At 42.4% G+C, this 12500-nt stretch overlaps 1 protein-coding gene across 3 annotated transcripts in view; it reads left to right on the forward strand.

The window, feature by feature from the left end:
- LOC119584507 overlaps nt 1-8934 on the forward strand; it is a 22204-nt gene extending 13270 nt beyond the window's left edge. The window contains exons 2-8 of one of the 3 annotated variants that reach the window (XM_037933158.1): nt 2574-2718; nt 3651-4683; nt 4859-5258; nt 5565-5812; nt 6094-6308; nt 6480-6573; nt 6771-6942. In XM_037933158.1, coding sequence (XP_037789086.1) covers nt 2601-2718; nt 3651-4683; nt 4859-5258; nt 5565-5812; nt 6094-6308; nt 6480-6573; nt 6771-6798 — 2136 coding nt within the window. In that variant the 5' untranslated portion in view covers nt 2574-2600 and the 3' untranslated portion in view covers nt 6799-6942. Of the gene's footprint in view, nt 1-2573; nt 2719-3650; nt 4684-4858; nt 5259-5564; nt 5813-6093; nt 6309-6479; nt 6574-6770 lie in introns of all 3 variants that reach the window. The other 2 variants (XM_037933156.1, XM_037933157.1) reach the window with 2 other exon arrangements.
- Nucleotides 8935-12500: the final 3566 nt, after the last annotated feature.

Consider the following 12500-nt stretch of genomic DNA (forward strand, 5'->3'; position numbering starts at 1 on the left):
AGTGTATAATGAAATTATATTATGTCTGTATATATGTATATATATAATAATATATAATATAAATTTAAAATATATAATATAATATATATATTTATATATTAAAATTTTAAATAATATAATATATTATTTTTATTATATATATATATTTTAATAAAAATATATATATAAGTATATATATATATAAAATAATATTTTTAAAATATATATAATATATAATAATAATAATATATATGAGTATATATATTTTTAATAATTTTAATTTTATATATAATATATAAAAAATTTGGGTTGTGTGGTGGTGTGTGTGGTGTTGGTGTGGGGTTTGGTGTAAAAAAAATTCTCTCCTCTCTTTTTTTCCTTCTCTCCTCTTTCTCTCTCTTTCTCTCTCTCTCTTTCTCCTCTCTCTCTCTCTCTCCCTTCTCTCTCTCTCTCTCTCTCTCTTCTCTCTCTCTTCTCTTTTCTTTTTCTCTCTCTCTCTTTTCTCTCTCTCTCTCTCTCCTCTCTCTCTTTCTCTCTTTTCTCTTCCCCTTTTTCCCTCTCTCTCTTTTTCCTCTCTCTCTTTTCTCTCTTCTTCTCTCTCTCTCTCTGCTTCGCTCTCTCTTTTCCCACTGTCATCCTCTTGTTTTTGGTCTTTCCTTTTTCCTTATTCTCCCTCCTCTCCCCCTCCTCATGTCTCCCCCTCTGTACCTCCCTCTCCCCCCTCCCCTTGCTCCCATACTCCTTTCCAGTTACGATTGTTACTGATAATGTTGTCGTCAGTGTTGTGATTTCTGTCATTTTCATTTATTGTCATTTATTATTATTATGTCATATTTTTGTTGCTATTCTTTTTGTGAATTTTGATCCAGTGGTAGATATCATAGTAATGATATTAACTTGTTTATAATGATGATATTAACCCCATTTTTAAAAAATATAATGGGATTATAACAGGAGTGAATGATATAAAAATTTTTGTTATCGTCATTGGTCATTTTTACTATTTTATCGGGTTGTTTCAATAATTTTTAACATTCACTATGCCCCTTTTTTGTTGTATTACCATTTAGTGTTTTTATTTTTAGTATATTGATATTTACTTTTTGTTTTTTTATCGCATCATCTTATTTCATTTTAAAACCCCTTACGCCTCAACACTTGCTTTGCATTTTTACCGTATACGCTACTATATATTTGTCTCGCAACTATAAATATTAATATTATGCTATTTTCGATTTTTGTTAACGTTAATATAATTATGATGGGGCGAGGAAGACAATGATTGTTGTTAACGTTATGATTATTGTTGGTGTTGTTATTACTTGCGTGATGTCATTATCGTTTCTATTACTTATGTCAGAGAGAGAGAGAGAGAGAGAGAGAGAGAGAGAGAGAGAGAGAGAGAGAGAGAGAGAATGAGTGTATCGAGAGAGAGAATGAGTGTATCGAGAGAGAGAATGAGTGTATCGAGAGAGAGAATGAGTGTATCGAGGAAACGATTGGTTTTTTGTACTTTTGTGTGTCATTGGTTAGTATTATTTAAAAAGTTGTTTTTATTATTATTATAGTTTCTGTTTTTTTTTTTTTTTTTTTTTTTTTTTTTTTTTTTTTTTTTTTTGTTTTTTGTTTTTATTTTTTGTTTTTTTTTTTTTTTTTGAATATTTTTGTGAAGTCACGTATTATATGGTTTTTATATGATTCATTTTCCTAAATTATTTGTTTTATGATGATGATAATTAAATTTTGATATAATAAAAAATATTTTTTTTTCTGTTCCCGCACTTTTTATCTACTTTTTTATTTTTTATGAATGTGGGGTATTATTTTTTTAATTTTTGGGGGTTCTGGGAACTGTCTTACATCACCTTCTTTAAATTTTTATGTTTTTATTATTTCTTTGGGGGGTTGGACGATTTTTGTAATTTGTTAGGGTTTCTTTACTTTCCTTCCCCTTTTTTTTTTCCCCCCCCCTTTTAAATTTTTGTCCCTTTCCCCTTTTTTTTTTACTTTTTTTTTTCATTCCCCTTTTTCATTCCCCTCACCCCGTTATTCCCCCCCTCCCCGTCTTCCCTATCCATTTTTTCTCTTAAAAAAAAATCTTCTCTCTTTCCCTCCTCCCTCCCTTCTCCCTTCCTCCCTCCCCCTTCCTTCCCTTCTCTCCCTCCCCCCTCCCTTTCCTCCCTCCCCTTCCCCCCTCCTCCCTCCCCCCCCTCCCCCCCTCTTTTCTCTCTCTCTCTCTCTTCCCCTTCTCTCTCTTCTTTTCTTCTCTCTCTCCTCTCTCCTTCTCTCCTCTTCTCTCTCTCCTCCCCTCCCCCCCTCCCTCTCTTTCTCTCTCTCTCTCCTCCCTTCTTTCCCCCCCTTCCCCCCTCCGCCTTCCCCCTCCCCCCCCCCCTCCCTCCTCCACTCTTTCTCTCTCTCTCTCTCTCTCTTCTTCCCTCCCTTCCTCCCTCCGCCTTCCCTCCCTCCCTCCTTCCCTCCTTTTTCAAAACAACTAAACCTTTATCCTTTATCCTATTAAGCGCATTAATATATACACTTCCCTCTTTTCGCAATTCTCACTCACTCCGTTTCCCTTTTTCCCCTTTCTGTTCCAGGCCACATGAACGAATGAGGTGACGAAGATGGGAACATTCCAGAAGTTCTGCCTCCGGTGGAACAACCACACCACGAATTTGCTTGGAACTTTAGGTCATATTTTAGCGTCGGAACAACACTCTGATGTCACCCTCTGTTGCCAAGGTAAGGGAGGAGGCGGGGGAGGGAGGGAGAAGGCGGGGGAGGGAGGAAAAGGGGGAAAGGGAGGGGGTAGGTAGGGGGAGGGAGGGAGGAAGAGGGGGAAAGGGAGGGGGTAGGTAGGGGAGGGAAGGGGGAAGAGGGGGAAAGGGGGGGTAGGTAGGGGAGGGAGGGAGGAAAAGGGGGAGGTAGGGGGAGGGAGGGAGGGGAAAGGAAAGAGGAAGAGAGGAAGGGGGGGGAGGAAGAGGTGAAGGAGGTATGGGGAGGAGGAGGAGGAGGAGGGGGGAGGTAGCGGGGCGGAGGGAGGAAGAAGGGGGGGGTTGAGGGAGGGAGGAAGAAGAGCAGGGAGGGAGGGAAGGGGGAGGAGATCGAGGAGGTAGGGCAAAGGGAGCAGGAGGTAGGGGAAGAGAAGGGAAAGAGGAGGGGAGGTGGAGGTGGAGGAGGGGGGGGAGAGGAAGAGGAGGTAGGGGGATTAAGGGAGGAAGAGGGGGAGGCGGAGGAGGGAGGGAGGGAGGGATGTGGGGGACGGGAAGAGGAGAAGGAAGGAGGAGGGAGAAGGGGAAGAGGAGGAGGGAGGGAGGGGAAAAGGAGGAAGGAGAGGAGGAGGGAGGGAGAGGAGGGGGAAGTGGAAGGGGAAGAGGGGGATATTTATAGTAGTAATCATAATGATAGTCATGATAATGATCCCGATAGTTATAGTAGCTATGATTTTGATAATTGCAGTGATATTAGAAATATAAACTTTTTTGAAGTCGATATCCTAATTACTTTGTAAAATCATGTATATGTGTATATATATGTGTGTGTGTGTGTGTGTATGTGTGTGTGTGTGTGTGTGTGTGTGTGTGTTGATAAGAAGGGTTTTCCTTATCCTTCTATGCAAGGAAACTACATTTACGACTGTAGTCTATATTCATGTTTATTTAATAATTTCCCAGGAGAAGTGTGGCGGCTGCACAAGCTGGTGCTGTGCGCGTCCAGCAGCCACTTCGAGAAGCTCCTGGGTATGCTGCCGCCGGGCCAGACGCCCATCGTGGTGCTGGACGGGCCGCACCCGCAGGACGTGGGGTCGCTCATCCACTTCATCTACCACGGCGAGGTGAACGTGGACCAGGAGAACCTGGCGTCGCTGCTGCGCACGGCCGAGAGCCTCAAGATCAAGGGCCTCGCCGAGGTGTCGTCCGTGACCGGCGGCGGCGGCGGCGGCGGCGGCGCTGAACACAAGAGCCCCGCAGGCGACGCCGACCGCCAGCGCCTGCACAGCAGAGGGCGCTCGCGACCCAGCAGTCGCCAAAGCGCGCCCATCTACGCCCTCGGCAGCGAATACCCGCTGGGCATGTATGGCCTGGTGTCGCAGGCGGTGGTGTCGCCGCAAACGCACGTACCTGACCCCATGGAGCGCGATCCGTCGCCGCTCAACCTGTCGTTCAGCGGCTCGCTCAAGAACATCCACGACGAGACGCCCCAGGAGCGCCAGGAGCGCCGCAACCGCCTCGATGACCTCCTGTACGCCGCCACGGAGCGCAGCAAGAAGGAGGAGCGGCGCGAGGCCCGGCGGGAGGCGCGCGAGGCGGCGCTGCGGGAGGCGGCGGCGGCGCGCGACGGCCCAATCGCCCTCACGCACGATTCGGGCGCCACGCTGCTGCCGGCCCCGAAGCGCGCGCGCACCGCCGAGCCGCCGCCGCCGCGGACGGGCGGCCTGCCCGCCCACCCGGCCTTCCACATCCCCCTCCTCAACCTCACCGTTCCCCCCGGCGGCGGCGGCGCTCACCCCCCGCCGCACGCCGCCGTGCCCGCGCAGAACCCGCATTCCACAGAAGTCATACCTCATGCAGAACACGTGCCCACGTGCTTGCAACAGCAGCAGCAGCAGCAGGATGAGCAGCAAGAGCAAGCGGACGAAGTGCAAGAAATAGAGACCATCGTCACAAAGCCATCGCCAGTCAAGTCCGAGAAATTCGACGTCACGAGGTGAGTCGCTTCCCTTTATTCGCTTTGCCTTAGGCGCTTGTCAGGCGAAGCATCATTGCCATGCTCTTCGAATTTCGTTTAAGCGTTGTTGAAGTCGGATTATTGAGATGGTCATGCAGGTTTTTTCTTCCATTAACCCTTTTCTTCCCCCTCCCTCGCCCCCGCCCCCTCGCAGCGACGCGAGCGCCCTGGAGGACCCGGCCGTGAACAGCGACGAGAGCGACACGCAGAGCGCCCCCGAAACGCCCAGCGACCTCAGCGTTATGCCGCACCCGCAGGCGAGAACGCCCACGCCCACGCCCGCCAACAGCATCCCTCCATCATCTCAGCTCACCTGCGGCGCCGCGGACGAACCCAACTCGTCCTCGTCCGCGTGCGGCACGCCAACCGCTCCCTCCAGCGCCATCAACGGGTCGTCGTCAGCGCCGTCGGTCACGCCGCCGTCGGACGCAGGCGAGGAGAAGGTGACGCCGTACTTCCACAGCATCCTGCGCCAGGTGGCCGACGGAGGCAGCGGCGGGGAGGCCAACACGACGAGCGCGCAGAGAGTGACCATCAACATGAGAACCTTCAAGGTAGAGTGGTTGCTCTGATCATATCATCCAGTCGTGCCAAAGTCCGCTGTCAAACGGCGATGGTACTGTACAGATTATAAGGATAAAGAGACACAGACGTAGATATGTTCGCCAGAGAATTCAGCACGAAATATTATATCCCAAACTCGCCAGGCGAAGGGAGAGGATACCTTTTCTCGAATTAGCCGCGGTGAATTTATCCCTTGCACTTCGTGTTGAAGTAGTATCACTTTTTCCCATCCTTTTTCCCAGACGCAGTGAAAGTGGGGAATTTATTTGTGCTCTCTCTCTCTTTGTGGCTTCCAGGAAGAATGGCGGAGGCAGCTCTTGGTCGACTACGACACCCGGACCAATATGAGCATCTGCATGCTGTGCTTCACCACTTTCAAGTCCTACGACGGCCCGAGAAAGAACACGTATGTGAAGCACGCCAAGCGCTTCCACCCGTCGCTCGAGGAGTACTCGGAGGAGGAGCGGGACCTCATCATCAGCATGTACGAGAAGTACCACAAGTACGACGTGGACATGCAGAAGGAAGTGAACAAGTCTTACAGGTAATGAGTCATCCGGCCATGCACACTGTCTGCGATGTCTTGATATCTATGGGATTATGTTGGTTGATATACATATGATTTATGATGTATTGTGAAATATTCATAGGATCAGCTAGTTCAATATGATTCTAATGCCTGAAAAGCATGAAGGTCTATTGATATGCATAGTCTTCTAGTAATTAGTATACATGATATTCAGACAGCTCGACCCTAACTCAAAACCCCCGACGTATGAGCAAACGCATTACACTTTTTTACACACCGTAAATGTCTCTTCCTAGACCGATCCTAACCACGCAACCTTCCAGAGCTGCCAATGCCATCGTCGCCCTGGGCAAGAAGGGCGCCAAGCACTGCGACATCGCGGCCGTGATCGCGGGCTCGAACGGCCTCACGGGCAAGGCGGGCGCGGAGGGCGAGGGCCACGACGAGGGCGCGGAGGTCGTCGTGTCCGAGGCCGGCGCCGTCAAGGAGGAGGAGGCTCACCACGTGCAAGGTAACGAGACTGGCGTTGAGGTCTTTCGTATTTTTCATTATGTTGTTTTATTAACATAGTCCTTGTTTATCATTTTCATTTTGTGTTATAGGGATTATTTTTCTTTGGTTTGGTGTGATTTTGTGAGCCTGTGAGAACGTTCTAGGAGAGAGTTCGTCCCTTTTTTTCTAGAAACGGTCACTGAGGAGGAATGTAGAGTTCGTAGATTTGATTCTTTTCTTGGCACGGTGTCTACCCTCCCTCCTGGACCAGCAAAGGCCTGGAGGTGAAGTTCTTAGCATTCTTCCCTTATTCTGTTTAAGAAATGAAGGAATAACGATGGAAATAGGGTAGTTTATTCATTTAGAGTCATTCTGACGGTATTCATGGGTTAAAGAAGAGCGAGTGAGACCACTGTTGCATCTGATTCCCATTTCGAGAAAGGAGAAAAGAGTAAATTGTTTCCTATCTCTCTTTCCCCAGGCAAAAGTCGTTCACACACTCCAGATAGTGAGATTAGTCTAGAAGCGAATGAGAAGTTATCCGACAGCTTCGACGCCGAGGAAGGGAGAGAGAAGCTGGACAACAACAACATCTCGGCGGCGCAGTTGTCGAAGCGCAGTCAGATGAACACCCGCGCCAAAGCCGCTGCCGCCGCCGCCGCCGCCGCCGCCGTGACCGTGTGAAGTAGTTACTCGTAGCTCTTGTGTCCAGGGCTCACTTGACCACTTTTCTATTTATCCCTTTATGTGATGAGTGACAACCAAGGAAATATACATGTGATATTTATATTCGGAAGGAGAAAGGGAAGCAGTCGGCCGGCCATGTTGACGCGTTCCCTCCCCTGCAAGCCATTCCTTGGTGCTTCTTTCGTTTTTTATTCTTTGGGGTAAATCTGAATGGAAGGATCTTGTCTTTGATAATGGTTCGGACAAAGAAAAGGAAAAGAGATAGCTATAATCCTGAAAAAAAAGATAGCTATTGCTTAAATTCCTAAGACTTTCTATTGTATTCCTATTATTGGCAACATATCACAAAGGTCTTTTTTTCTAATCTTAGGATTATGCAAATTAGGCGCCCATAACAGGAACCGTTAATCGACAAAGTATATTGCCATATCATTCCTTGTGCTCAAAGCTACAGTAGTAGGTCTGCTCTACAAATGTGTAGGATTGTAGGATCAGTGTGAAACATATTCCAGTGCGACCTCCTTCTTCGTCCGCCATAGGAAAAGGAGTTGCACCGTTACTAAACAATAAGCTTTTTATTGCTACCGAAGCACAGCATAATGAAACTTATTGCTGGTATACCTATAATGATATTTAAGCTAGTGCTAACGTAACGTTGTTATGCCATTTTGTTTTGTGTATCAACTGATTTCCTTTTGTAGTTTTTACACCGGTTTTCACGTGCATGGGACTGTGTGATATTTTTTTCTAGGTAGAGTAGACTAGGTGACAAGAGACACACATTCCTTTTCGGTAGAGTAAATAGTAAGGAAGAAAGCGACCATTGATCAGAGAAAAAGAGGGCAGAGCAAGAGGCGGAAAAAGAAGAAAAAAAAGGAGAAAGATTTGCTCTTTCGCCTCCTTGGAGAAGAACAAGAAAACACACCGTTTACCCGGCATTACAAAGCTGTTTGTTTATGCAATCCTCAAGCATTGTTTTCTAGAGGTGGTTGTCCCTATGTCGGCTGTAGCTTTTGTCAGTATCCACACCCAGTTAAACTTCTTTCTTCCAGCTCTCAGAAACAGCAGTTTTCACTTGTAGCTGCTTACTCCAGTTTTGATAAGTACCAAATACGAAAGGAAATAAGCTCCCAGTACATATATTTTTTTCCATTTTATGCCAAGATGATGATGATAATGTATAATTCACACATCTTCAATAATAGATATAATGAACGAAAGAACGAAAATTAAACCCTGGCATGCAGTGTCCGATCGACTTGAGAATGCAAGAATGCAAAGCTAGTATACGTCGTGCCATGTCAAAGAGATATCACGCATATCTTTCTTCAAACAGAATATCCGAGTGGCCATATCAACCTTTATGAATTAAACCATATCATGTTGTTACAAGCACTGATTGTTACCTAGTTTTAGGTAAGTTGTAGTTGATGTATTGTGTTTGAATACATTTTTCTCAGAATGTTATACTTTTTATATAATTTTGCAGAGTCGTCCTCTTTTTATTACGAAAAGATCGTCTTTCACGGACTCCTGATGACAACAGAGTGCTGTATATTTTTGTGTGCTTTACATTTATTGCAGAATCTATATGACTTTAATTTAAACACATGATCAGTGGCCAAAAGCTGAATTGATTTTCTTGTGCCAAATATGAAGTAAGTTTAAGCTTTTATTTTAACGTGTCAGTAGTTTTTACGAGAGTAAGAAGACAACGTATTTTTTGTGTGTATGTGTTGCTGATTATTTATTTCTGATATGCAGTTTCTTCGTCGTATTTTTTCAGTTACATGGCTTCGAGAAATCCCATTGTGATTTTTTTCTCACTGTCTCTATCACTCAGTCTTATTTCCCATATATATAGATATATATATGTAAAGATATTTTTACTTAATTTCGGTTACACATTGCCATTGAGAACAACCGGAACAAAACACAAAGTAAAAAAAAAAAAAAAAGTAAATTTTCACAAGATTTATTTGGATTCATTTATTTGTCTTGTTTAAAAAAATACAAATCAGCTAAAACGTCGATATTGATAAGTATAGACGCCTTCCCATAGCTTCTGCTCATGTTTATCCAGTGGCCATAAGGCATAGGAATAATTTTAATACAAGCTTAATTTCACTGATATGCTCTCTTGAAAAAATAATGATACGCTGACGGGCTAGAGTAACGAAAAGGGTTGTGTGATGCGAATATGTTTTTAATTCAACCTGTTGGAACAAAATGATAATCGATGAAGAAAATTGTAATTTTTCATAATTGTTACTGATATCATTATTATGATTTTTATTGTTATAATTATTATTATTATTATTATTGATATTAGATATTATTATTAATAACATTATTGTTATTACTACTACTTATTATTTTTATTAATATTATTGCTGTTAGCAATATTAGTATTAGTATTATTACTATGGTTATAATCATTATAATCAGTATCACCTTTCATAGTATATTTTTATCAACATAATTAGATTTCATTATAATTTTGGTGTAATTTTCATAGAAAAAATATAAAATTACCGTAGTAGGAATTAAGAAACATATATTACGGCTTGAAGATAAGTATATTTGCTGATTTTAAACGGAAAAAAACATTTATAACATTACACATATCAACCGCAAATGACCTGATAAGAAATGGTATTTATTTTTCATCATTATCAGTCACGTTTTCTATGCATATCGTTAACGAGTAACAAAAAAAAAAGTTTGTATTTGCCCAAAAAGATGATCTTATCTAGCATGCTTGATATCACGCTTGTTCTGTGGGAAAAAAGGGGTTTGTCGCTAAGATTTTAAAAAAGTAAAGTATGAAATATTAATAATAATAGCTTGTCCATGTCACTCCAAGTTCCTCAGTATTCAAGAAAACTCATTACGTGAGACCTGATTTTTTTCAACTCCCTCTCCACTCCCCTCTTCCTCCCTTTGTCCACCCTCCACCACTCCACTCCCTCTTCGCTCCCCTTCACCACCCCGCCTTCCCCCCCATCCATCTTCACCCCCACCTCTTCCCTCCGCCAGCCCCCTTCATCACCTCTTTAAATCACCTTCAACCCGGCACCCCCTCATCGCCCCTAACCTCACCCTCCACCCTCATCCTCACCCTCCATCCTCCAACCTCACCCTCCGTCCTCCAACCTCACCCTCCACCCTCCAACCTCATACTCCAACCTCATCCTCCGCCCCCGCTTCGAGAGACATCTTTTTCGAGAAGAAGCGAACAACAATAATTCAACACACACGCGAATTCGCCAAGTATTACTGCTTCGCCAAGGCCGTCGACCTTTCCTGCCAAGTTGCCACTCACGAGAAGAGCTACCATTGCCTCGGCGACTTAGTGAGACTTCGCGAGTTCTTTTTTTATTAAGACTGAAAGTCCACCCATTAGAATAGATACTTTGCACTGGCTGGATTCTGTGTATACAGCTTTTTTTACTGTACTTGTATGGTGATTCATAATCATTAAATGATAATGTGGTTTTACTTTGAATACTGCAAGAGAAAAGAGGAAAAAAATTGAAGTTAAGGATTTGTACATTTCTTTAAAATTAGGATATAGAATGTTTACATATCTAGATATACATATATATAGATTTTCTCTCTTTTTCTTTCTCGCTTCTGTCGCCAGATGGAAGCAGTGAGATAGAATGGTGAACACATCTTGTCATTTTTTTCTTTCTTGTAAAGAAAAAAAGAAACAAATCTTTTTTCTTTTTTGAAATCTCTAACGTGCATGTCTTCGTAATATGAAGAAGAAAAAACATATATTCCCTAAGGATAATTTTATCTCTAGTTGGAATCTCCTCGTCTTTGCATATCAGTTATACACGAAGCTTCCAGAATATGAGTGATAGCGTTGTGTAAACAATCTACACAAGGTGATTGTTTGTCTCGTAGGTGCCATATATGTGGAGTATCTGGCAGGGTTACAAAAACAGATGAATAAATGCGTAAGTAATTCTCTCTCTTTTTAAGAAAATACAGATTAAACGTTCTGCCAAAACAAAAATGTTTGTAGGATCAAAACGTTTTGTGTACAAGTTGTTGATGTGTTTTGTCTTTCAGCGTTTTCTTTTATTTTTATCCGTTTGAAATGTGATTTTTTTTCTTTAGATATATATTTTAAATACTCTCCCTCAGATCGTAGAAGAAAAAACGGCAACTATTTTGTCTCCCCCCCCCCTCAAGCAGCTATATCGTTTATTTTAATGGTAGCTATAACTATAGCAAAATTGCCGTTATTTATTCCTGCTTTCTTGTTTTCTATTATGCCATCCATGAACAAGGCAAAATGTCATGTTTTTAAGTTATTGTTATTTTCTTTTATTCACGTAACCTACAACCCCTGATGGTTGGCTGGGTAAATATTATAAAATTTAAGGAACAATTAGTTGCCATAAAAAAAAAATCTGGAGAATCTTCATATGTGTCATCTATATATTGAAATAAGGAAAATAAACTTTTATCATTCCATATACTGTAGAATAGTTCTGGTGAATGTTAATGCGAATGACTGTCATAATGAGTGTGTGTAGGTATCGTATGACAGCTTGTCCTTTATGCAATTGTGATTTTTTCTACTCAGTGTAATGTACTAGAAGCTTAATTAATATATATAGAGGCTATTCCCTATCAGCAGATGATGCAGAAGAAGAATGAAACATATTCTCTAATCTCTTTGTATGGATTTGGAAAATGCGACCCGGATTTATGAGCCTCGGCAAGGGGGTACCCAGCTTAATGTTGGTTACTCTTTCGCACTGTCGGTACGCTGTTGCAGATATTTTTTTCTGTTGCGCTCTCTCTCTCTCTCTCTCTCTCTCTCTCTCTCTCTCTCTCTCTCTCTCTCTCTCTCTCTCTCTCTCTCTCTCTCTCTCTCTCTCTCTCTCTCTCCCTCTCTTTACCTTTTTTTTCCAAAGAGGTTCATAAATACTCGTCCCATTTCAATAATTCTTTGACTCTTGGGAGGTCTTCTGACAAATGCATTGTTTTTTTATTATTATTATTATCGTCTGTACTTTGTCTTTCTTCTATCAGTCGAGTCTTTGTACAAATTAATTTGAATTTAAGTTTATAATCTTTCTTTTTTGTATATACATAACAGGATGACAAAGTTGATGTCTGACCTGCCAAGGGTTTCACTATGCAAATTATATCAATAAGCACAATATTGATATCACTTCACAAAAAGTATATCCCTCCCGTACATTAAAATCATAATAATCTCCATTTTCCATTGATATCCTTTTTGTAAGAAGCTTAATATAGATTATTTTTTTTAAGTAATGAATAGTTTATTTAAAGAGGCACAAGATTTTTTAATATACATACAGATATATCTGTAGCGCCCTATGCATACTTTTTTTCTTTGTTTTAATTACAGTGTGCTAATTATAACCATATCTGGAGATGCAGTCTATACATTGAATAATCTGTATTCACCCTGTAACAAGAAATTCCCATTTTCTTTGTTTTTTCACATCCGTCTTCTTTGTAATAATTTGAA

This window comes from Penaeus monodon, chromosome 18 (assembly GCF_015228065.2).
Source record: "Penaeus monodon isolate SGIC_2016 chromosome 18, NSTDA_Pmon_1, whole genome shotgun sequence".
Taxonomy (NCBI): Eukaryota; Metazoa; Arthropoda; class Malacostraca; order Decapoda; family Penaeidae; genus Penaeus; species Penaeus monodon.